This window comes from Callospermophilus lateralis, chromosome 9, assembly GCF_048772815.1.
Source record: "Callospermophilus lateralis isolate mCalLat2 chromosome 9, mCalLat2.hap1, whole genome shotgun sequence".
NCBI classification, from domain to species: domain Eukaryota; kingdom Metazoa; phylum Chordata; class Mammalia; order Rodentia; family Sciuridae; genus Callospermophilus; species Callospermophilus lateralis.
In genome coordinates, this window is record NC_135313.1 from 12,576,147 (window position 1) to 12,602,275 (window position 26,129).

Genomic DNA, 26,129 nt, shown 5'->3' on the forward strand with positions numbered 1-26,129 from the left:
GTATTTTAAAACAAAACATTTTTCTTCACCTGTTGCCTTTTATTCTAAAATACATACTTGATCTATATGAAAACCAAACCAATCAAGTTAAGGAAACTTTAAATTTTAATAAATTTTCTAGACCAGGTTTCCCAACATTTATACTGTCTTTATTGTGGATCAGATAATCTTTTATTTATTTATTTATTAATCTGTTTGCCTATCTATTTATTTATTTTTGTGTGTATGTGTACCATTTCATGGATAGCAGGCTTTATTAGATGCCATTAGCACTCCTATTTTGACAACCCAACAATGTTCCTAGTTATAGCCAAATATCCCTGTTTTCAGGGCAAAACTGTCTTCACTGGGAAATACTGCTCTAGAAAGAGATTGCTCCTAGCTTTAAATTCAAGTCTTAAAATAATTTGAAACAACTTTTTGTATGTCTATATAAAGGCAAATCCAGGCTGCCTAGAGCATTAGAAAGTGCTGTCTTTAGACAAGTAAAATGTTTGGGGGATAATTATTTAAGTAGCTAATGCTTTCATAAATCTCTCCAGGTAAAAGAAAAAAAATGTATAAAAGACAGAAAAAGTGGCTTATAACTACAAATGAATATTAACTGAAAATGCTATCATCACCATTATCATCAAAAACTATTAAAGATCTCTTTTCCTTTATGGAAAGTCCTCAGTAAGGCTGTATTAATAGATAAAAAATATCATGAGGTAGGATCATTTGAGGTGTAAATAATTAATTATCCCTTGAGTTGTCTAAGGCATTTTTAAGAAGTTAGTGTAACTTAAGGAATTAGAAATGGACCTGGATCTATTTTGAATTTACTGTGTACTTGTAATTTATTTAGGGCTTATAAAAGGGTTAGTCATTTAGATAGAGAAGTTTTCTGATATTTAAAGTAAGTGGTCAAAATAGCGTTTATCGTGATTTTTCTGCATCTATCAATGGATCCAGGAAGAGTACCATAAAATATAAGATGTGAATTAATTACAGCTTTTAAAAGGAAAGCAATGAGTATATTCTGGTTTACAGTGAATCAAAGAATAAAACAACACATAGTATGCAGAGATGATCTTCCTATGTTAAAAAAAAGTTCTAAATTCTATCCAAATTGCTTTCTTTTTCACAAAGGTTTTTTAATACAGACTTTAATATAAAATAAAGGGTAAGTTGTAACATTTAATAATTCAATATGTGATTAATTTTTCCTATAAAAATCAAGATTTTTATCTAGAAATTCCACAATTAGAACCAATTGTATTCTATGCTTTTACAATTATGTCAGAGTGAATCCTATTGTCATGTATAACAAAACAAAACAAAATACTCAAACTCCCTCCCACCAAAAAAGAATCCATAGTAGTCTTTGCTTTCTCTGTTAAACTTTTGAGACCCACTGTTAGAATTTAGATTTTTCACTTTCTTTTCTTTGAAAAAAAAAATCCCTCTTCACTTTACATAGGATATTATATTGTGAAAATTGCCATTTTTCATTCTTTCCATCCATATTCAGAACATCCCATTTTGTTTAGAATGCCAAAAGCAAAATAATGCATTTTGCATTTTGACATTTGAACTAAAAGGACCAAACACCTTGCTCTGGGCGCTTTCCTTGCATGCTAGGGGCCTGCTGTGTATCTGGGTCATGCTCCAGACTCTCTGGCTCACGTGGACTTTGCACACTTACTTTCTGCTGGCTCCTTGGAACGTCGGCCACTGGACGACTTCCTCAGCAGGCTGCGTCCTGAGGTAAAGAGGCTGGTGAGTTCTTCCAAAGGACTCGTGGGTGTTCTGGACCTAGAGCCACTCTGAGCCGCCCCGTAGGTGTTCACCGCAGCGTTGACCATCTTGGCCCCATCTTGCGACACGGGTCTGGGGGTGGAATGAGGCACTGAGGGAGAGCTCCTGGAGAGGCTTCCTGAATGCACGGCGTCGTAGGGGGGAGGCCTCTTGAGGCTCAGCGGGGTCAGGGACCTGCCCATGCTGACAGGCGAGGGTGAGGTGGAGTGACTTTTGGGGTAGCCATGGGGAGACTGCGTTCGGTACAAAGTGGAAGGAGGCGGCGGGGACGAGGAGAGCACAGACGTGGCAGAGGCAGGGCCCAGGGCTCCTGGCTGGTCCTTGTCCAGTTTCGAGTGGCCGGAGGTGTGAGAGGGCAGGGAGGATGGCGACGCTCCCGCGGACTGTTTCATGTAAGACACATTTTCCAACACGGGAAGCTTGGTGACTTCCAGCGGGGTTAGTGGAGACTCGTCGGAATTGGGGGAGCAGTGCACAGGGGCCGGCGGGAACACCAGCAGAGGGGGTCTGTGAGACAGCAGGTTAGGAAAGGGCGGGGGGATGTCACAAAGCAAACCCTTAGGAGTACATGGCACTGAGGCCTTGGCGAAGTCCAAGTCAGGCACCGTGGGAGTAGCACACTGCGAAGAACAACTGTGATGGTCAAAGTCACATTTGGAATCTTGGCCTAAGTCGTCGAAAATGGGGTATTTCATTTCCTCGTAGACGGCCTCGCTCTGGTCGTCGTCCTCTCTCCTGAAGTCTCTGAGAATGTTCCCCACCATCTCGATGTACACGGGCTCCTCCTCCTCGGGGTCTCCTGCCGGGGTGCTGACCTGGGACAGGGAGGAGTCCCGAGGCAGCGATGTCCTCCTGGGCCCGTGCTTTTTGATGTACGTCTCATCAAAGGACGTGCTAAGCTGAGTGTTTGGGTTCCGTTTAGGTTTCGGAGGGGGAATCTTCTTTGAATATTCATCGCTGTGGGGTCTTGGTTTGGCAGACACTAAAAGAACAACAACAACAAAAATAGTAAAGTAGATGAATACAATAGGAAAGCTTTCCAAAATGACTCGTCTTGTTATTTATTGCTATAATTTCAATGGGAGGAAGAGCCAGCTTCATTTCTCGCTTGAGGCTTAGACTAAAAGTCAACTGTAGAATCAAACGTTTCCCATATTTAGAAAGACGTGATGGCAGAGCATTATGGTTTAGATGTCAGGTCTCTCCCCAAAGCTCCTGTGTTAAGGCAGGAAGTGAAATGATTAAATTAGGAGAGCTGAAACCAACTGTGTGTTAGTCAATTTGATGGATTAATGATTCATTGATTGAAAGGTGGTCACCCTAGGCATGTGAGGTGTGGCTGGAAGAAATGGGTCACTGTATATGCCTTAGGGATTACATATTTTGTTCCCCATGTTCTTCCTTTGCTTCCTGGCTGCAATTAGCTGCATAACTTTCTTCCATCACAAGGTTCTGCCTCATCTTGAGCCCAGAGCAATGAAGTCAGCCAACCAGAGACTGAACCTCTGAAACCTTGAGCTCAAAATAAACTTTTCCTCCTCTCAGATGTTCACATCAGGTATTTTGGTCACAGCTATAAAACTGACTAACAAATAGAACAATAGGAATTTTCATCTTCAGACTAATTAATACTCCAATGCCAATATATGTTAATGTCAGGCGTATTCACCTCTCTGAGTTGGAATTTCTAAATAGAAAGTTCAGATGAAGCTTGTTGTATGACAGCAATCACAAACCTCATAAAAACTGCAAGAATTGAAAAAGAAATAGAATTTTAAAATCTAGTGTGTATAAGCACAAATGTTCACAAAAATACCATAGACATTGAGCCCTTTGACTGATATGGCTGTTCCCATGATCACATCTTGCTTTCATTTAGGATAAACATTTCCTAGCCTGCTAGACTTACTTAATCTCTGTCTTGGTTCAAATAAATAGCTTCTATGAAGATAGATTTGATACTTTAGGGGAAATTGATGTAAAACTCTTATGAGGCTAGACAAGTTAATCTCCAAATCTCCAGGTATTGTTGATTATGGTGTATTTGTCTGGTTTTGTTCAAAAGATCTTGTATGATATCCTAAATGCTGTCTTGGAGAAACTTTATTAGATATGTTCGGATGACACATCAGAACTTCCTGGAGAATTTTAAAAGAGAGGAACCCAGGGAATGACGCAAAAATCTTCAAGAATAACTACTGGAAATTCATAGCAGATGTGTGTACCAGTGCATCCCACTGCCTGCTGGAAGTCCCCCTCTTTGGACAGAACATACACTTTTGACATCATCCAGTTAGGTGGAACAAGCTGACAAATGTCTGTGACTGGAATCCATTGTTTAGCATGCAGGGAAGGCACTGGAGTCTTGTTATTATCTCATTAACTCATTGTGTTGATATGTGATTATAATGATTATCATCATTATGCAATGTGACAGAATGTAGCTGCTTACACTAGATGGTGGAACACAGTGGAAGTTGACAGTTTAACTTATAGGTGCTAACCTTAAGGAAATAATTAGTCTTCCCCACGGTTTTCATCCCAAAGAGGGGAGTCTCCAGGCATAAATCAGGACACGATTAAGTTCCCCTTTTTTTTTTTACAAGTAGCATGACTTTTGGCCCAGGAGAAGAAAGTGCTTAAGGATTAGTTAGGTGACTACTGTATGCATCATTCATGCCTATAACATGATGGAAACCATCAAATATTCTAGCAGTGACCATTTCACTTGATTTTAATGATTTCAAATGTTCTGTTTCATCATGACCATGATGATAATTGTACTCCCTACAATCAAACAACTTTTGAAGAGAAAAACTTTCAATGTGTCTAGATTTTTCCTTTAGCCTATACTAGCAAACGTTTTGATGTCATTTCCAAGGGGGCTAGAGCAGTGAAGTCCTTTAGTGTCCAAAGTAGAATTCCTAGAGACACAATGAGGTGAGAACTATTCAGTTGATTCATTCTTAGGAAGATCTTCCCTGAACCACCCAACATAGCATCCATTTTACTAGTTTTGAAATCTATGGAGTACATTAATTTTCACATAATTTAAATGTCATCGGATTATGTTCAAAATTATGAGTTGGAGTTATGAGCTGGAATAGAGTAAAACTATATATCAATGAAGATGATTGACTTAGTAATGAAAAAATTTTGAAAGGATCAGGATTAAGAGGACAAAAAATAACACCCATTCTTTAAAACTTGTTTCCTGTCATCTTTTACCATAAAGAATCACTCTAAATTAAGTAACTCAGACTTTGGGAAAATAGTTCCCACTGTTTAGTGGTTGAATGGTTTGTAGTAGGAGGGGTTTCTAAAGAAGAGGAGTTTGAGTAGTGAGGTGCTCTGAATAGATGGTTAACTTGAGTCTAAGAATTAAGGTGTGTTCTCCCTGAGATGAATAACTCCCATGTATGGGAGCAATCATATTTAGAATATGATTTTCATTATTCTTTCTTAAGTTATAAGTCATCAATAGTAGATGTGGGTGTAGTGTGGTATTCATGGAAGCAGCATTAGTTGGACAAGCTTGGAAACAAAGTTTCTCTTTCCCACAGAGATTAGAAGATGGACTTGGAATGGATAAGACCAATGCTGGGGGTCATATGCAAACTGTGAGCAGATGACACTTCATTTTGTTTGCCAAAATAAACAGAAAACAAGTGTGGGGGGGAACCCTTGATATCAATGAAATTATTGAAGAAAGAGATTTTTTTTCCCGCCCAGAATACAGTATACTTAGAATTACAGTAGAAAAGCTGACTCATAAGAAAGAGTCTGGGCAACCCATTTTATACTGTCAGGTCAATTTCAAAGTCAAACCAATTATAGATATTGTCTGTGAGGAAAACCAAATATATTATAGGACTCTTACGGTGACTGTGAGATGATCAAAGTTGACAGCTGCTATTGATCAAATTGTGTTCTTCCTCCCAACAACAACAACGAATAAAATTAGTATGTTGAAGCCTTAACCCTCAATATGAGGCATTTGGAGATGGAGACTTCGGGAGATAATTAGTTTCAAATGAGGTCATGAGAATGGGGCTCTCATGATGTGATTATAAGGAGAATCTCCCACCGCTGCCATGTCGGAACGCAGAGAGAAGATATTCAGTCCACATGCCATAGCCTATCCCAGAAATTAACCGTGCTAGCATCTTGATTCTGGACTTGCAGCCTCAAGAACTAAGAAAGAATACATTCCTGAGGTTTTAAATTAACCACTTATTTTATTACAGCTGTCTAAACCAAGTAAGTAGTATACTTACTGCACCTTATGTGAAGACCCTTTACAGTGGGAAAATAAGAACCTACTTTAATTTCATTCTGTGGTATTGGAATGCTCTGACTGGCTTTGTTATTTTAGGAATTACCACAACTCTCCTAGGCAGCCTTTTGAATGTCTCTTGTCCCTGTCCCTGCCTCCTGCAAAAATGTCACAGGGCACATTCTAGCTGCAAACAGACATGTTCTGACCCTCCAAGAGCCCCCTTTCACTATGTGACCTGTTATTCTGATTCTTCTTGATCTGACTCTCTAAGTTGTGTCAAGGCATCTAGTGCTTAAATCTGACCCACTTTCTTGAGGTTTGTCTTTTGGGGTGTCGTTTGCTTTGGCATTCTTCCTCCATGCTCCGCTGTGTTCTGCTCTTTGGCTCTCCTCCAGCTGCAGTGATTCCCCAGCAGTTGTGCCCAGGGAACCCTCCACTACCTAGGCAACTCCTTCCCTCTTCCGGTCCCTGCTTGAAGAGCCACGTAATTCAAGCAGATCTTTTCCTGCTCCTCCTGTTTAGTATTAATCCAAATTTTGACATGAGAATAAATGAGGATAGTTCAGAGAATAAAATGACAAGTAAATTACAGATGATTGACCCATCCCTTCAAGATGGATTAGGGAGCTTTTTGCCTTTACAAAATCTTCTTTTCACTACACATCCCCACTTAAAATTCTATTTCTCTCTGAAAAGTGAAAACAGAAATGAATTTCTTTTCTAAACAATTTTTTTCCTCTTCATTTTCCCTGCATCATCTAGTTTTTACCATGGTGTATTTATTGGATAAATAATTTGTGGAGAAATGAAAATGTGTTTCAACTCTCATATATGCTTTTTAGAAAGTTTCTCTATATAAGGAAAAGTCTGACTTTTTTTGGCTACCCTGTCCCATAATTTATTCTACTTCAAGCTCACTCTAGGCAATTAAAAAGTAAAGGAAAAAATCATTTTCAGATGAAATTTTTTCATAAGATACTTAAAAATAGTCTTGAACTACATATGTACATACTAAAACACTGCTAATAAAAGACAATGAAAATTGCATTGCAAATTTCAACATTTAACTGAATTCAACCATAATGGAAAGGTGATTTTTATCACTCTTAAATGAATTCTAAATTATTTCTAATAAGCCCAAAGATAGAAGCAATAATTTCTGTTCAGCTCCAGAACACAAATTTTAATGCTTAAAATAGAATAATGAGAGTAGCATTGAATAAGCATAAAGTGACATTTTTGAAATGATATATCTGAGCACAAAGGTTATGCATGGCTTTCAGTCATGCCTAGATGATCTGTCTTTCACAGTTAATTTTGGAAATTCAGCATGTCCTTTGTCAACCTATCTTTCAGAAATACAATTTTCTTATTAAAAAAATGTAATGTGAAATCATACTTTGGCATCTGTCGGTGTTCTTCACCTAAGAGGTGAAAAAGAGACATGGTGCAGGTTGACTTTCACCCTCCTGGGAGACTCTGTGGCCACAGAATCCCAGAGTTTCAGAGTCTTATAGATTATCCAGCCTAAATTCCACATATGATGGGTAAAAAGATATTAATTCCTAATCAACTTCCTTTCTAAAGAAAATTGTATAACTTCAATTCAGTCTACTATACCCCTTGAAATAAGGACACAATGAAGGAGAACCTATGTGATCCATTATTCTGTATGTGGCAGAAAGTATAATTTAAATATATAATTTAAAATTCATTGTTCTGGTATATGGCAAAAAAGGATAATTTATCTCAGCCTAGACCATAAAAGCAGACCATAACTTTGTATATCTTGTTATAGAGATATATTTTAAGTCAGTAATACCAACTGGGAAATGTCAATCTATTGGAAGGAAATACTGTCCACATTGGGATGCTGGGAAATGATGGTTCTGAAGGTGAGAGACGCATTTACCACTTTCAGCAGAACTGTGCTCACAATAACTCTCTTTTCACAACTCACAATTGCACGGATTTGAGGGATATTTTTATTTTCACAGTCACAAGCCCTATAGTACTGTCCACAGGTTTTTTTTGTTTGTTTGTTTGTTTTAAAATTAAGATATTTGTTAAGGGATGGAAGTTGCAAACTCCCTTGGTCTGTTTACAGTAGGAACAAGAAAGTGTGATAATGTGCAAAAACAAGCAGGTTTGGAGTTGTGGGATCTGCACTGTGGTCCTGGATCTGGTGGTGGCAAAAATCAGAGAACTCAAATCAGTGTTTGGGTGGAACCATACTAACTCAGGCTTGGGACTGGCCCAGCAAGGTGGTCTGAAGATTGAGTGGAACTGAAGGAGCTTCCATTTAAGCTCAAAGACCTGAGCTTCTCCACTTCACTCCAGGGGCATGAAATGGAAAATTACTTTGAAGAACATTTTTATTTACACTCATTTTGTTACATAGACAGGGAATCAGAATCATTGTTATTTGAACTTGTTATTTTAACTTACTAGTTGTAAAATAAAATTGGAGTCTATAACTTGCTTTTTAAAATCCATTAAATGACAGGTGAGTAACCCATGCTGTAGTCTCAGCTACTCTGGAGGCTGACACAGAAGAACCAAAGTTAGAGGTCAACTTGGACAACTTAGTGAGGCTCTATGTCAAAATAAAATAAAAATTTCAAAAAGGACTGGGAGTGTATCACAGTGGTATATTTCAGTGTAGTGGTGTATTCCAGGGTCTCTCAGTGGTGTACCTAGTGTGTGCAAGACCTGGGTTCTTCAAAGTTCCTAAAGGAATTTACCCTGTGTCATGCCCCTCAAGTGAGGCACAGAAGGGAATAGAACCACATCTTTGAGTTCCTTCAGTTCCACTCAACTTTCAAACTACACCGCTGAACCAGTCCCAACCCTGATTTTGTCTGGTTCTACCCAACACTGTTTTGAGTTCTCCACTTAATGGCCACGAGATCCAGGACTGGAACACAGGTCCTACAACTCCAAACCCACTCCATTTAGTCCATTACCCCACTTTCTTGTTCCTACTGTGAATACCAAAATAAATATTTAAAATAATAAATTAGAAAACATGAGTTCATTTCATGTGTTTTAGTCAGTTTTTCTTTGCTTGACCAAAAGATCTGACAAGAATAGCTCTAAGGAGGAAAAGTTTATTTTGGCTCCTGGTTTCAGAAGTTCCAGCCCATGTTCAGCTGACTCCATTGTTTTGTGTCTGAGATGAGCAAACATCATGGCAGGAGGGCACGGCAGAGGAAAGCAGCTCAGTTCATGAAAGCCAGGTAGGCAACAGTACTTTGCTTTCAAGGGACAAAATAATAAACCCCCAAGGCACTTCCTGAGTGATCTACTTCCTTCAGCCATGCCCTACCTGCCTACAGTTACCAGCTATTAATCCATTCAAATGATTGTGCTTTGAAATGCAATAATCCCTGATTCAGTTATAGCTCTCAAAATTCACTCATTTCACTATTGAACATTCTTGAATTATCCCATATGTGAGCTTTTGGGGGACACCTCATACATAAATGATAGCAATGTGATAAGGGTAAATTTGTTTCTTGAAATCATAATTTATTTGTAAACATGCAAATTCCCTGGGTCACATGTACTTCATATAGGTTACAAGGAGGAAAGTGTGGAGAACCCTAATCCAGAAAACTCACTGACTCCAGAAATGTCTTCACCAATTCTTTCTCTGCCTATATGCACATGTTTCCATTCAACCTGAGGTACAATCTTTTACTTCTCCCTTTGAATCTGCCAGCTTCCATCTTCTTCCTAAGGAAGCCAGCCTCCAGGTAAGAAGCCTAACTTCTCAGATGTCACCAACCTCTGAGGAAGCCCAAGATGGCCATGGAGGAGAGAATCAAAAAACAGAATTAATAATGAAAATGAAATTCCAGCCATATATGAAATTTCACCCATATGACCCCAGTAAAGCTATCCCAGTCACCCTGAGCCCAGCTGTTTGTGTCCTTCCAGATTAGAGAGAAGATATTTTGCATCTGTGAAAGACCATCACCACTGTGTTCTGTTGTGTTAGACTCACACAATTACAAGAAAACACAGTCATTGCTTTTATGTCTCTAAATTTTGGGATGTTATGTAGTTATGGATACCTAAAATGAGTACCAGAGTGTGGTGCTGCTGTAACAAAAATCTAATACTTCTACATCAGCTTTGGGACTTGGTGAAGCAGATGTTTGAAGACAATGAAAAGACTATTGGGCAGCTACAAAGTTCATGAGTGTTTTACTCAGCTTTATCATTGCTGGACCAAAAGACCTGATAAGAACAACTTTCAGCAGGAAAAGTTTATTTTGGGGCTTAAAGTTTCAGAGCTCTCAGTCCATAGATAGCTGGCTCCATTCTTCAGGTTTCGGGCTCAAGGTGGAGCTGAACATCATGGTGGAAGAGTGTGGTGGAGAGATTACACCAAGAAACAGACAGAGAGAGCTCTCCTCACAACACCCTCAGGGACCCACCTCCTCCAGCCATACCCTACCTGCCTTTGGTTACCACCCAGTTAATCCCTATCAGGGGATTAATTCACTGATTACATTAAGATTTCCATAACCCAATCATTTCACTTCTAAACTTTCTTGCATTGTCTCACAAGTGAGCATTTGGGGTAGACCTAATATCTAAACCATAATAATGACAAAATTGCTATCAGAGCTTACAGAATGAGGAAAAACTGAGAAGACTGTTGTTTGCGGTAATGTAAAAAATACAAAATATACCTAGTGAGATTATGAAACTAACTAAGGGATGTTCTGGAAAAACATTAAAAGTGAAAGTTGACTTGTTTTAACTACATGTGATAAAACATAATGAGAGAGAGAGGAGTTCTAAGGAAGGAACTTCCTTGTTCCCAAGCAGATAGGATGGGAAAGACCAGTTCCATGGAAGTATTTGCCTAGAAGCCTTCTCTGGGTAGCAAAAGATTTTAAAATAAAAAAATACAGCCTCAGGGTAAAGTCTGAATCAGTGCCCTACCACTAAGGCATGGCCTGTGGTAAAAACCAAATTATGGGTATAGTTATAAGATCCCTTGTTGAGAACTCTGAAAAATTTAAGGTAGTGAACCCTGGGCATTTAAGAATCTCTCCACTATTATGTATAACTGTAATGCACTAATAAAAAAATTAAAAAGTAGATTCCTACAAATGTTGTTCTGAAATATTATCACCATATTATAAGTAGAGAAGGGCCTGTCCCAAAGCAATCTGTGGATTTTCATCTAATGAAATGGAATATCATATGATTCATTGAAATTATAAAGGTGGTTTGCCAACTTTCACTAAAACAGAGAGAAGAAGTTCAAAATTTAAATTAAAAAATAGGGCCCCCAAATTTAGAAACACTACAAATGAGCTGAAAAAATCACTCACCTACAGATACATTTCTTTGGGAAGAATGATTTGGAAAACAGATTGAAGAACCCAGGAGGGGAAAATCAAGAACCACAGACAACCAAAACCAGGAAGCAGAGCTGACCTTCAGAAACAAATACTTTCTGCTCTCAGAATAGAGAGAACTGGCCACTTGTGTCTAAATGGATTTCTGAATAAATATGAGCCAGTGAACTCATATGTACCATCCATCTTCCTACCTCCATTTCTTTAAAGTGAGACTGTGCATTGCAGTTTTCTTGCCACTGAGGTGGCAGAATATGCCGAGTTTCTGTAGTGCAGATATAATGTGCTTTTCATTCAAAGCCTTTGCATATGGGGACCTGCAACAAAGGATCCCTGCCTGAGAAGCAGCACCCCATGAGTCTCGTTGTACATGTGTATGACTTAGATGATGACATCTTAGATTTCAAGATGATATTATAATACAATGAATCTTCAGAGTAAGAGGTTGAGAATATTTTTCCTATTGAAGATATTGTAGCTAGAAGGCAAATTAGGATAGATGGTCTTCAAATATAGCCACCTTCAATTCCTGTTTTGCTGACGATGCATTCCATCTATCAATAATTGAAATCTCTCTATCTATTTCCCTGAATCAGGGGTGGCCTTGTGACTTGCCTTGAACAAAAGAATATAACAATTCTGGATTGAACTTAGGAAGACTGGCAGCTTTCACTTCCTCGATCTTGAAAGCCAATTCCCATATAAGACCCCTTAGACCAACATGTCAGGAGGAAACCCAGCCTAGTCATGTGAAGAGGGTATATGAGGAGAAAGAGGAGTCATTGGAATGAACCATTCTCCAACCTTCCTATCTTAACTAACCACCAGCTGAGTGCAGCCAAATGAGAAGCCCTCATCAATGTCATACAGGCAGAGCCCATAAAGTCAAATCACCTTACAGAAGGATAAGAAATAATAAATCATTCTTTCAAGCCATAGCATTTTGGTTTGGCTTATCATATGGTAGTAGAAAACTGAAAAAAATAAAGTTTCCAAAATTAATTTCCTGTGTATGTGGGTATCTCATAGAAAAATGCTATTGTCATTTTCATTGAACTAGAGTACAGATTGTACCCTGAGGATGCAGAAAGCATCCTTCCAGAATATAGAAATTAAGGAAGTAAAATTGTTTTCTGAGAATGAAAAACTCACCACAGGATGATTCAGAGAAGAGATAAAAAGAGATTGCTTACTTTCTGGTCAAAAAGACTGACTTGAAATCAGAGAGACGGTATTAACACATATAAAGAAGAACAAATCAGAGTGAAGTTTGCTGCCACAAGGGATGAGAAACCAGGAGATTCATAGCAGAACTTGGTGGCCCCCCACAGCAGCCACCAGGGGATCTGGGCCTCTATTATATCTCTGTCATCAAGATGGGCACAGCATGCTAAAAAGCCTGAAGCCAGTACATCCATAATTCCTCTGATTCATCCATAATTCATTCTTTTCATAAGTTCAGATTCACCAAGAAATCTTTTAATAATATTCATTTCCAAAATATATGCATAATGTTTCTCATTAGAAATGAGCAAAGCAGAATTCTAGTTTCACCCACCCAGTTCTTTTAAGCTTATTCCCATGACATGTGATGAGATGGAGTTTCTGAGCCTGCAGATTGAGGCCAGTTCAGCACCAGGGCAAATACCACAGTGACACCATTTTTGTGGAAATCTCTCCAAGTAGGCAGCGATCATTCTCACAGAGTTATAACCCTCTGTTCGCAGTGTTTAGCCTAAGTTTCTGTTTTGATTGTTCCATGACTGCACAGTACCTTGTTTTCAAATTACTCTCCTGCTCTAGACATGGGAAGCCCAGGAGATGAGGTTAGCTTGTAAGAGACAGAAATGGTGGCTCTATGCAGCACCACCTTGAGTACGCTACCACAGGCTCTCAGATTCTACCTGCCACTGCGTCACTCACTCAAGCCTAGCAGGAATAAAGAACTGGAGGCAAGTTTCCACCAGGGAGAGAAGCTATTCCGCAAGGATAACCCAAGTTGGAGGATATGCTGAGATATTGGCTTCCAAAACCTAAGAGAGGTGTAAATCAGAGCATAAGTTAGGAGAAAGGTGGAAAAGTTTAGTGAAAATAGAACACTCCTTGCAATCAGACGGGGGGGCTCCAGTCCTTTTGTACCATGTATTCTCAAACCATTATTTGTTCTTCTATAAGAAACAGATATTTATAGGGCTGATAATAAGAATCAAATGAGAAAATGAATATGTTCATTTAAAACCCTTAGCAGAATGCCTCACTTGGAAGGGCCTCAAAAAGTTATCTATTAATATTTCAGTTTCTCTAAACCACCAAGTTTTCTATTCCTGTTCCCAGGAATGTTCATGTCCTCACACAATGCTTCTCAACTTCTGATGGGATTCTGTCCCAATAAGCCACCTTGAATTTAAAACATCATGAGTTTTCCTCAGTACTCCTAAACTACCAAACATCCTATCTTAGCAACACAACACTCTGTAGGGTGTCCTTGTTTCCCCTGTGACCACACTGCTCACTGGAAGCTGTGGCTTGCTTCCACTGCCCAGCATCATGAGAGTGCTGTACCTCAAACCAGCAGCCTTGGAATAGCTCAAAATTCAACGTGTATCGCTTTCACACCATGATAAAGTCAAAATGTGGAAAAGCAAACCATTCTAATTTGGGAACTGTCTGAGCATGGCTTGCTCCTTTGAGTCACTCAGATCTGAACAGCAGTGTCACCCCATGACCACCCAGTCAACACTGGTCACTGTGAGGTATTGATTTCCCTTGCTTTCTTCTCAGTTGGTTTATGTGAGCTTTTAGATGACTTTTCCCTATTTGACTTTGATTTCCTTGAGACAGTGAGTGTTTCCTTGTCTGTCTTCATCATTATAGACTCAGCAGGCTACACTAACTAGAATATCACAAGTTCATGATTAACATTTGTTGATCATTGAGTGAATTGGAGACCTTTGGCATTCTTACAGTCAGCATTCAAGATTTTTAATTCCAATGACCCTAAAGAGCCATAAGCAACCTTTAATTTGCCATTACCTTAGGCATTGTTTGACTGAAGTGGCCAAAAAGTTGATGAGGCCAATGGAGAGCAGTAACAGGTACCAAAGAAATGAAAGTATGGGCAGAGAGGGGGCAATGAAGTCCTACTTCATTATTCAGAGGGAGAAATCAGGATGGACTGAATATTTTACCTGCCCAAAACAAAGGCCAGAAAAATTAAAATGCTCCTTTTCAGCTCCCTTAGACTTTAAGGAAAGGCCAAAGGGAAACATGAAGAAACGGGGAAAGGCAAATCGCAAGCAAAATCCTACAAGGTATAAAGCACTTAAGGTCTGATGGCTTTGTAAGCATTGCCCCAGATCATGAATGGGCTTCAGTCATTTCCCAGAGAAAATGTATAATAATATAGCAAGGCCATTAGAAACCATGTCACCAATGAGGGACAAGTTATCCTAAAATTCCTTTACATCTCTCACCTGTCCTATGTATGAAAATGATGTTGGGCTGGGATCTTTCTGTAGTACAAAGATCTAGTATAACCAATGCCAGTTCCAGCAGGATTATTACTTCTAGCACGGCGTGTCAGAACCCCAATCACCCCCAAACATGATTTCCATCCTTTTTTCCATTGTCATTCTCCATATAACATTCACTGTTGGCTAAACCAATCAAGTATTGCACTTGCACCCTCCAAAGAAACTTCCTTAAAGAAAACCCTTCTCGGGGCTGGGGATGTGGCTCCCGTGGTGGCGCGCTCGCCTGGCGTGGGTGCGGCCTGGGTTCGATCCTCAGCACCACATACAAACAAAGATGTTGTGTCCGCCGATAACTAAAAAATGGATATTGAAAAATTCTCTCTCTCTCTCCCCTCTCTTAAAAAAAAAAAAAAAAGAAAAAAAGAAAACCCTTCTCAACCTTTAAGCTCCAAATCAAATGTCACTGCCTCCTCCCTCTCTTTTTACACTATTATTGCCTTATCTAATTTCTTACTGTAAATTTTCTCATTTCTGCATTGTACTTGCTCACAACTTCTCTCTCCTAAAAGTCATGAAATTTTCAAAGGCAGAATCAACTTATCTTTTAAAAGTCCCAACAAACAACACACAGACTTTCTCCCAATAGCGAATCCATCAATAATTACTACACATCACTGTTCACTGGACAATAGACTACAAACATGAGTTTTCAAATTCTTTTTCTCATCTGTCTCTTCCGATTTCCTCCTCCTTTCCTTCCTTTTTCAAATTTCAATAAACTTTCAATAAATGAAAGTTTATTTCCCTAGAGTTCTTAGGAGTAGTTAATTTTAGATGCATTTAGAAAATAGTTTCAGTAAATACACAATATATATCACCAGTATTTCTCAAGCTAGGAGCTCCCGGGGTAGTTTTATCTCTGTATATGAATCACCTCCAACCAGTGGTTAATGAAATAATTGGAAGTTCTAGCCAAGAAACATAGTACACACTTTTAAAACTTAGGGACAAAAGAGTTATTAAGCTCCAGGTTATAACTCTTTTTTTTTTTTTTTTGCTTTGACCAAATATTTTGAAGCCATAACTTAGTTTCCTTCACAAGTTCATACTAGTTATCATTTGCAACATCTCTCCCTACAGTGAAAGGAAGTTACCAAATAAGTTGATTTCCTGTCTCTAAGGAAGAAAATGTGATAACATCAAAGTGGCTGTGGAAAACTCATGATGCTAAGCACCCAATAGAAGCTTGGTTAATCTGGATTCCACCCAGGAGGATATTGTGTTAAGGGAAAATGAGTTGGTATAAAAATCCGATTAACGATTAGAACATTTCTTCTGTCCCTGGGGCAGTCAACCCTGTAGAAGTCAAATCCCTGCAGTTCCAAAGACACAATCCAATGGGGATTACCCTTTGTAAGTTTGCCTAGTAGTGTTATAAAGATAGAAATGTTTGTGATCTTTGTAAGTAACTGAGATCATAGAGAAAGCAGTATGAAATTCCAAAGCCATGAAATATTTTCCAGACTCATTGAAGTTGTGCTTCCTGAGAAGAACTATAGCTCCAATAGTGAAGGTAATAATAATAACAGCTGCTATATCAATAGCTAACAATTAAAACAACTGCTATTATTATTATAGTTACCAGCTAGCAAGTATGCAACTTGCTCCAGACAATTTATTTTGGGGAGGATTATTTTATCCTCACTATAGTCCCGTGAAGTAGATACTACTAAAAACTCCATTTTGAGACAATTAAAATTTAGTTATAGAGAGACTGAATTACTTGCCTAAGTACAGATTGTGGCTGTGGATCTCAGAGATCTGACTTTAGTTGCCAAACCTTCAAAGAACAATTTGACTCTGTAGATGATGGTACATATTGCTAATCAACCTTTTCAAGTATCACTAATAGTATTTCATGAGTCAGATTAGCCTGAATTCTAAACCCAAGAATCAGTTGTGTAACCTAGGGAAAAGTCAGCACCAACCTTGCCAAGCTTTTGTTGAATTCAACTATTAGATGCACATAATGATGTTTATTCATAGGCTGTTGAGAAGATTCTAAGACACTACACTAAAGTTCCTAGCATACTGTCTGGGACATAGGAAGTGCTTAAATGTAGAATCAATATTGCTATCAGTTATTATCACTCATGTTATAAAAATCTCTCTGACAGAATTGGAAGCAATATAACGAAAGCAGATGCTTTCATATATACTTCACGTTTCTTTAGCACAGCACTACAAAAATTAATGGAGCCAATATCAAAGAATCCACCCAGCTTTAGGAAATTATAAAATGAATGATTACCCAAATAAATATAGGTTTTATGTTCAATGAACTATGAGATCAATATTCCAGTTTCCTTCTGAATTAAGTTTATATCCCATGTATAGCCTTATAATAGGACTGAATTTACTTTGAGAAATGTAATTTCCTTTTAAAACTATTAGGAATTGGAATTTTCTGAGTATTATCATTCCAGTGTTGGTATTCTTGGTTTCTTATATCTTAAATTGAAATGAAATCTAAATGCACATGCACACACACAAAGACACACCCACATTCATGATATTTTTTGGATGAGATGTAATTGAGAAATGTGACTGAAGCCAAAACAAAACAGAAAATGACAGATATAAATCACATACATGTGTGGCAATGCAAAATTCCAACCAGGATTCAAACTCAGTTTTCCTAAGCCATTGACAGACTTAAGGTTTTGTGAAACAGCATCTGGGATTTGCACTATCTTTCTCAAACTTAGGAAAACTGTGAGTAGATTATTAAAAACATTTTCTAAACAAACAAACAAACAAACAAAAAAACCAAAAAGGCAGCTCATCCCAAGAACATTCCCAAGTATTCTACCATATTTATGGAATGAATACATATATTTACTATGTTTATATAATTCAATTTTTGATTTTACATATATTGCATAATCCCTGAATAGTTTATACCTTACTTTCCTGATGATCTGGGTTGAAAAGGGAAAGAATTTTTATTTTGTTTTGCATTGTTTTTATTTAGTCCCAATGATTCAGTAACTCTTCTCTTTAGTAGGATTTAAATCACCCTTCTTTTTGCTACAATCAGATAAGGAAAGTGGTCCTGGCCATTTTGAGAAAATGGTTTGATGACAGCCGACTCTCACTGGCCCCGGGTACCAGACACTGGCCTTTTCTGGTCTTTAGAGATTAATAAGGACATAGTATACATGGAGGCATCATTAAGCAAAGAAAAGTATTCAGCCTTGAATTCTAAACCCATAGATTAGACCAGCTTTGCTCTTTTCTTGCTCCTGTTGTTTAGCTGTCCTGAAATTCCCAGTAATTTCTGAGAAAAGCAATATGTCAGAAACAGCCATTTCTGAGTAGACAGGTTGAGTGTGGGCCCCATCCCTGGAGACCTCAGCTGTCCTTGCCTTGGAAGGAATCATGGGGGAATTTCCTTACTCAAATAGTTACGGCAGCTGCAAAGGTTACTGTTTGGCTTAGTTGCAAATTTAGGTTTTGGGGTCTTTTTCTTTCTGTAAAAAGGCATCAGGACAACATAATTCTGAGCATAGGCTATAAAAAAGGAGAGGACATTATGGTTTACTCAGCTATATTACTCTCAGATAATTGTTCTCAGATGATTGCTTATAAATCTTTTCCCTTTCCTAAATCATATCTTAAACCTCTAACTCATTATCAGGTTGGAATGTTAACCTAAAACTTAAACTTCAATTCACAGCCCTCTTGATTAATAAGATGAATTTAGAAAAATGACTCTAAGCCTAATCTTAGATATGTTTTCTAACTCAAATGGGAATTTGTGTGTATATATACCTGTATCTATATCTGTCTATATATCCAGAAGTGCACTGTTTTGTGATCATTCATATGTAAACATCTATATAGATAAAGTTAGACTAGATTGACTCTGATCATATCATGAATATACTTCTCCAGCCCATGACGTTATTGGAAGGTGGTGGGACCCTCAAGAGCTGTGGCCTAGTGGAAGAATTAGGTCTTTGGAAGCCTGTCCTTGAAAAGGATATTGGGTCCCTGACCTCACTTCACTCTCCCTCTTTTGCTTCGCATCTGCCATGAAGTGAGTGATCTTCTCCTCCATCACACATTCCTACCCTGGTATACTCAGCTGCCAGAGGCTCAAAGGGATGGGGTCAAGGATCTTGGACTGAAACCCTGAAACCATGAGCCATTATAAACCTTTCTTCCCTTTCTGTTGATTTCCGTGGGTATTGTCACAGCAACAGAAAGATGACCACATGATTCCCATAATTATTAGGCTACAGTAGGTCTTCCATGACCTGGCTCCGATCTCTTTCTCCAACCAAGTCTCTGAGAACTTTCCTCCTTGAGAAAAAGCCAGAAGCTTCTCTTTTAGTGAGGCAGACATGAAATGGTTCCCCTGCTGAGGGCTCTCCTGCCAGTTCTCCTCATGCCTGGAATGCCCTGCACTCCTCTGCTTCCTCTCCAATGTACCATTTAAGTCTTGCTTTAATTTTCACTCTTCCCTAAAAGTCAAAGAAAATCTTCCCTGGAACCCTCACTCTTTGTGTTGTTCCACCCTCTCTAGATGCATGGTCATCTTTCTTGTCTTTCATATGAAAAGACTGTGTGTCTTCCTCACTTCTGGAGCCCTCCTAGGTTGGTGCATGTTTCAGAAAAAAATTCTAGATTTTGCAAAGTTACCAGTAACAAGATGTAAACGTTAACAGTGCCCTTTCCTTCTAAATGAACTTTATTAAATTCATTTCAGATATATTTTGCAATGAAGTAGGTAAGTAAGTTGAGCTTGTCTCATAGGAGACATCCATATAGAAAAAAAAAAAAAAAAGAACCATAAACCAGGCCTCCTGGTATATACATGTAATCCCAGGGACTTAGGAGGCTGAGGCAGGAGGATCTCAAGTTCAAAACAAGTGTTGGCACTTTAGCCAGACTGTTAGCAAGAGACTATGTCTCAAAATAAAGAATAGAAAGGGCTGGGGATGTGGCACAGTGGTACAGTGCCCCTGGGTTCAATCCCCAGTATGAAAAAAAAAAAAGTCATAGTGTAAGAGTTGCATATGCTTGTCACAACTAGAATAAGAGAAAAGATTCAAGTGTCCTCAAGATATACAGGCAGATTAGGTGCAGACAAAATAACTACAAGAGAACATGGACCTGGATATGTCCAAGGAGAGAAATCCTGCATGAGAAGAAGTTTATCTTAATAGGAATAATTCTAGGGCGGTGTCCTGTGCTGCTCAGCAGGTACAGACTATACACAGCCAGCACAAAGTGTAACTGGGAACAGAGCTGCCTCTTCCATCTCCTCTACTAAATGTTCTCAAGCAAAATTACCCCTAGATGTTTTTCAAATAACACAAAGACCCAAACAGGGAAGACAAACTGTTCTCAGCCAATAAGAATGTTAGTGTTTCCTTGGAGATATGAATTCCTTGCAATCAAACCCCTGTCCTAAATTTCTTCCACAATCACCCTAAAGTACACAGCACTTAGGGCAGAGAATAAGAGCTTTCTAAAGGCATAGCCCAGCATGTTGCTTCAAACAATAACAGAAATTCCTGAAGTTAGGAGATAATTGAGACATTGGGCACATATGGTAAATGCCCTTAGTGTGAGCAGGAGCCACGTGCCCTGGATTTCTAGAATTGTTCTATGTATTTTTGTGAACAGAGTCTGATGGAAGAATTGTTTTTCCTCATTTATGTATCATTTGTCAGACGCCCACACAAGGCAATAGCAGAAACTGTTCTTTCCCCTGGTGAATTTACCATTTAAAGGGGAAATGAAATACATATAATTTCTAACTATTTACCAGCAAGTGAGACTCATAACTGACAAAACAGATAGGAAAACCACCACTGGAACTAAATTGCTTCACCCACACCCTCTTGCCCCCATTCCATCTTCCAGACTTCCAGTGAGTTTTCTTAATTTTCTAATCTTTTAACTAAGTTCTCATTAGATATAAAACTTTTCAGAAGATGGGGAGTCTATCCTTTATTAATTTCTTTTCTTTGCCATGAATTGAAGGAAACAGATGAAAAGATGTAGCCTCTAATTCTAGGACCCAATCCATGGGATGAGCAGATGATTTAACATTTAATGTCAAAATAACACTATGCATGCAAAAAAAGAATGATATTTGCAGGTCTCTGAAAGAAAAAAAAATGTTTTATTAAAAATACACAGATTTTTTAATTGCAGCTATCAAGGTGAATTGTTACTCCAGCTAAAGCTCTCTGTTTCACCTAATAGCACTAAACTCTAATTGCCTCCATGTTTATCTGTCTTCCCCTAGAATCCTTGCTCTGTGACAGGTCTGGTTGTGTTCATCTTCCTACTATGTCTGGAGTCTAGTCAGGGTGCTGGGGCATAGCAGGAATTCTAAAATCTATGTTGAATGGGGGAATGCAATGATTCAAAGTATGAGGTACTGCATTTTATATTGCCATACATTAACCCACATTATGTTAGTCAGCTTTTCATCCCTGGGACAAAATACCTGAGGAAATCAGCCTAATGGAGAAGAGATGTATTTTGGCTCACAGTTTCAGAGGTTTCAGTCCATGGTTGGCTTGCTCCATTGAGTCTTAGTCTAAGGTGAGGCAGAACATCATGGAGAAAAGGCACTGAAGAGCAAAGCTGCTCACCTCGTGGCAGCTGGGAACCAAAGAGATAGAGGGAGGAGTAGAAGAAGGAGCCAGAGACAAGATACATTCCCTAAGGACTCAATCCCTCTGACTAATTCCCAAGTCCTATCGTTTCTATGACTTCCCAATAGTCCATTCAGCTATGAATCTATCGATGGACTGAATCATTGATGTGGTCAGAGGCCTCATGGTCCAATCACTTCCACCTCTGAACACTGCTTCCCTGGGACCAAACCTCAACACTTGAGCCTTTGAGGGACAGTCCAGATCCAAAGCATAATGCCTGCTTCTCTTTGCAATTTCATCTTCTACCCCTCTCTCCAGATTCACTCTGCTCCAGCCACACTAGACTGCTTCCTGCCTGCGCTGATCCCAGAGTCTTTGCACTTGACTTTCTATCTGCCTGGTGTATTTTTTTCCTCGAGATATCTACATGGCTCCCTCTACTACTTCTTTTTAATTTATCTCAAGAATCACCTAATCACTGAGAGTTCTCCCTGTCCACCTTATCTAAAGTGGTCCTTCCCTCACCCACCACTCACTCACTTATCCATCTTAATGGCTTCCATAACTAATTGTCTTCTTATTAATTTATGCTTACTTGCTTATTGTCTCCTTCAACTGATAAACATAAGATTTATCAAAGTGGGTGCTTATTTTTAGTCATGATTTTAACTTCCAGTGCCCATAATCTACCAGTAAATTAAAAAAAAATATTTTTTGAGTTGATTATTCATGAGAAGCCATGGCAAAGCATTTTTGGAAGATACTGTTTTACCTGTATCTCTGCCTTCTCTGACTTTCTATAGCAAATTCATTCAAGGATGGGTAATATGTAGATAATTTTAAAATAATAAAATGAAAGGAAATTAGAATGAACCAAAAAAATCAGCTTGGACTAAAAGCATTTTCCCTACCCCATTGTCCAGAAAAAAAAAAAAAATCCTATAGTTTCGCTGAGCCAAGTTACACATGTAAAATTCTGAATACATCACAAATCTCCTTCCAGTTCTTGCTTGCTCAGGAGAGTTTCTGTTCCAATTGAACAATTATACCCTCTAAAAATATGCCCAATCATCTAGATGCAAATGCAGTATTTTATTGGTAAGAAAGATACCACTCAATTACCCAAATTCTGCTATGATTGTGGTTTTTGAAAGAAATTGCAATGTTCTGGTGTGCAATTCTGCATCATGTATCAAATTTCTTGAAAAGGGTCTTGCCTTTGCCTGGAAGATTGGTCCTACAAGCATAGATCCCAGAGAGATATTCAGTCATGTAGGAAAAGATGTTCACAGCTCTGTAACAGTGTTGTGTGTTTGAAAATAAGTTAGGAAAAACATAAATATCCAAAAAGAGCACTGTGCATTTAAATTATGAGGTATTTATAACTTATAATGAAGTACTCTAGAATAAAAATAAAATAATGTTGTTGTAATATTCCTCAACATAGAAAAGTTATCACTATTTGTGAAATCATAATTTTGTATACTTGTATATGTGTGTGTGTGTGTGTGTGTGTGTGTGTGTATGTATTTGGAATAATAGTGAAAATATTTTCTTGACTCAGCAGGGGTGGGGAGTGGGAAATAGTTGCTGTTTATCATTCTTTTTGCATATGTTTTTTCATTCTTTTTTTTTTTTGGTGGGGTTCCTTTTTTGTCTTTTTTGGAACTGGGGGTCGAACCCAGGGCTTTGGGGATGCAAGGCAGACGCTTTGCCACTGAGCTACATCCCAGCCCTCTTTTTACATATGTATATAATGCTCATATCATAATGAGGTTTCATTTTTCAGATACTTAATTATAATATTATGAAGTAGGGGAGGGAAGAAAACATTTCCCTTGAATTTACATTATGAATTTTCAATGAGGGTGATATTTTGTCCACATGATAAAAATTGGTTCTTTGTGAAGGATCAAAGTGTCTTCTTCTTTCTACATTTAAGGCGCAGATACACATGTGGCAGATAAATAGATATTCAGTATATCAATGCTATTAAAATTTCATGAGAGGATAATTAGAGAAGATATATCTTAGAAAGCTCTTTATAAGAATAATAATGAAAAAATTTCTGAGAACCCTCCCTCCTTCATCTCAACCCAAATAGTTAAGTCTTCTATTTGTGTAGCTTTTAGGAAATTTAAAATTCTTCCCATTTATTTTGCATTTAACCATTCCTCCTCACTCCCAGTGTGCACAAGTTCACACCCAAATATGGGACCTGAGAAGACCCTACCTACATTCAGAAGGAATTTCTGGAAAGAAGCAATGGAAAGAGGTTAGTAGATCACAAATGGATAGGAGCTTCAGCTCAGGAGAGAGAGTTAACTCCATCTAATATCCAGTAAACCACGTTAGGCATCTCAGAAGCAATCCTTAGAAATATTTCTGCTTTTTCTAACTGAGGTCAGACAATGGGAAGCTTTTCCTAATCCCCCAACATAGCACTTTTTAATTTTTTTTTTTAACTTTTGGCATTTGTACAATGCCTTCATTTAAGACCTTCCTTAAAAGCATCCTCTCGGTGATAAATGAGCAATGGAGTTGGCAAGCCTTTTCTCCACTGACACTCATATTTCAAAAAATCAGGATTATGATTTGAGAAGCACAATATCAAAGACAAGACCTAAATCAGTCCCCAAAGCAAGAGCAGCTGAAATTAGAATTATCATCAGAGTTTCCTCTCAGGAACAATTTGGAATTCATCAAAAGGACAGAGACATACTAAAGCATAAACAGAGAAGGGAGGGGAAGACAGTCTCTACCTCCCAATATAATAAAAACTATGTTTCCAGGTTGTCATAAAATGTCCTCAAGGGTGACTCAAATTCCGCTTAAAAATCCACACAGGCTGGGGCATTCTGGAAACATGTCACAGAGTACTCAGCTCCCAGATGTGCCCAGTTCTTGGTAGGAAGCTAAGTGATATCAACACACTAAGGCAATGTTTTTGTTCTCCTTGCCTATTTCCAGGATTCAAATTAGTCTCATTAAAAAATAGCTCTGTCTGGTGGTGTCTCCAAAATTAGTGGGAGATATAGTCATAAATCTAAAGATAATCTGTGGTAGGCAGAATAATGACAACCATAAAGATGCTCACATCCTAAAACTGGGACTGTTGATTGGCAAAGCCGGCTCACAATTGGACTACACTACACGGTTGGAGCATTGTACCATGGAATGGAGCCAATCAGTACATGTATTAGTCAATTTTACATTACTCTAATGAAATACCCACAACTGGATACTTTTGAAGAAAAGAGGTTCACTTAACTCACAGTTCTGGAAGTGGGAAATCCAGATTTGAGCAGCCCCATTGGTTTGGTGTCTGGGGAGGCCTTGTCACTGAAGGCATCACAATGGCAAGAATGTATGTGTGAGAAAGAGATCACAGGTTGAAACAGGAAGCCAAAGAGAGCCCTCTCCCTTGATCTCTTCTGAGGACAGCACCCTGGATCATCTAAAACCCTCTCTCTAGGTCCCACCTCTTAATGTCCCAATACGTCAGTACTGCCACGATGAGGGCTAACCCTCCAACACTGGGGGAGCAAATTACACCCATATGTAGCGGCATCCAAAGCAACACAGTCAGTATAGTAAAGTCAAGGTCAGAAAGTAGTAATTCTGAGGATTTTTCTCTGGATCTTTTAATTGAATACTATAATGCATTAGGTAGCATTATTCTACTTTATTTGCTCAATTATGCCTTTGTTAGAGAAATAACAGCCCCTCAAACAATGTGATTCTAACTAATCTTAAAATAACTGGGCAAATTGTAGATCTTGGCAATCAGCCTTGCCTATCCTGCTTAGGCTTTGTTTTGTATTCACCTGACAACTTGAAAGTGAAAAAATGGTCACAAAGAAGGAGGAAATAAGAAGTAAAAGTAATAATGAAAACAAAAAATAAAAAGGAGAAGCTTAACAAGGTTTTTGTTTGTTTGTTTGTTTGTGTTTAGGTCATGACCTTGATTAGAATAATGTATTTGGTTATATATTGTTTGGTTATTTTATTCTCAGCTCAAATTTTGTGAAAGGCCTTCCCTGACTACCTATTTAATATTGCTGCTCACCCTTATTTCTTCATTCCCATCTATTCAAAATATTCTGTCTAAAATTGTATTTATGTTTCAGCTTATGCATCTATGATCTCTGCTAAAATAAAATTGAAGATTTTTAAAATCTCATTCATCCTGCACCTTCATTTTCTAAAAGAATACTTGATATGTAATTAGCAGGCACAAAATAATCTGGAAGACTTGAAGAATGGGCAGATAGATGGATGAATGGAAGGGTACATGGATAGACAGATAGATGGATGGGTGAATGAAGCATAAAAGAAAGAAGATATCTTATTCAATGCCCAGAACATAAATGAAATGTGATATCTTTTAAACATGCTCATGAGAAAACCGTGTACCAAGTGTTGCTACTATTTAGCATAGGTCTCCAAATGAGAGACATTTATGGTAGATCTAAACCTGACTGATGGCCTGTAATTGAACATAGTTAAAGGC

The 26,129-nt window shown here is 38.3% G+C and overlaps 1 protein-coding gene across 2 annotated transcripts in view; it reads right to left on the reverse strand.

Annotated features, from left to right (window-relative positions):
* The window catches only part of Nyap2 (neuronal tyrosine-phosphorylated phosphoinositide-3-kinase adaptor 2), a 235,852-nt gene that overhangs the window by 93,423 nt on the left and 116,300 nt on the right, over positions 1 to 26,129 (reverse strand). The window contains exons 5-7 of one of the 2 annotated variants that reach the window (XM_077110287.1): positions 20,966 to 21,012; positions 6,096 to 6,103; positions 1,688 to 2,782 (exon numbers count right to left, since the gene is read on the reverse strand). In XM_077110287.1, coding sequence (XP_076966402.1) covers positions 1,688 to 2,782; positions 6,096 to 6,103; positions 20,966 to 21,012 — 1,150 coding nt within the window. The remainder of the gene's footprint in view (positions 1 to 1,687; positions 2,783 to 6,095; positions 6,104 to 20,965; positions 21,013 to 26,129) is intronic. The other variant, XM_076866495.2, reaches the window with a different exon arrangement.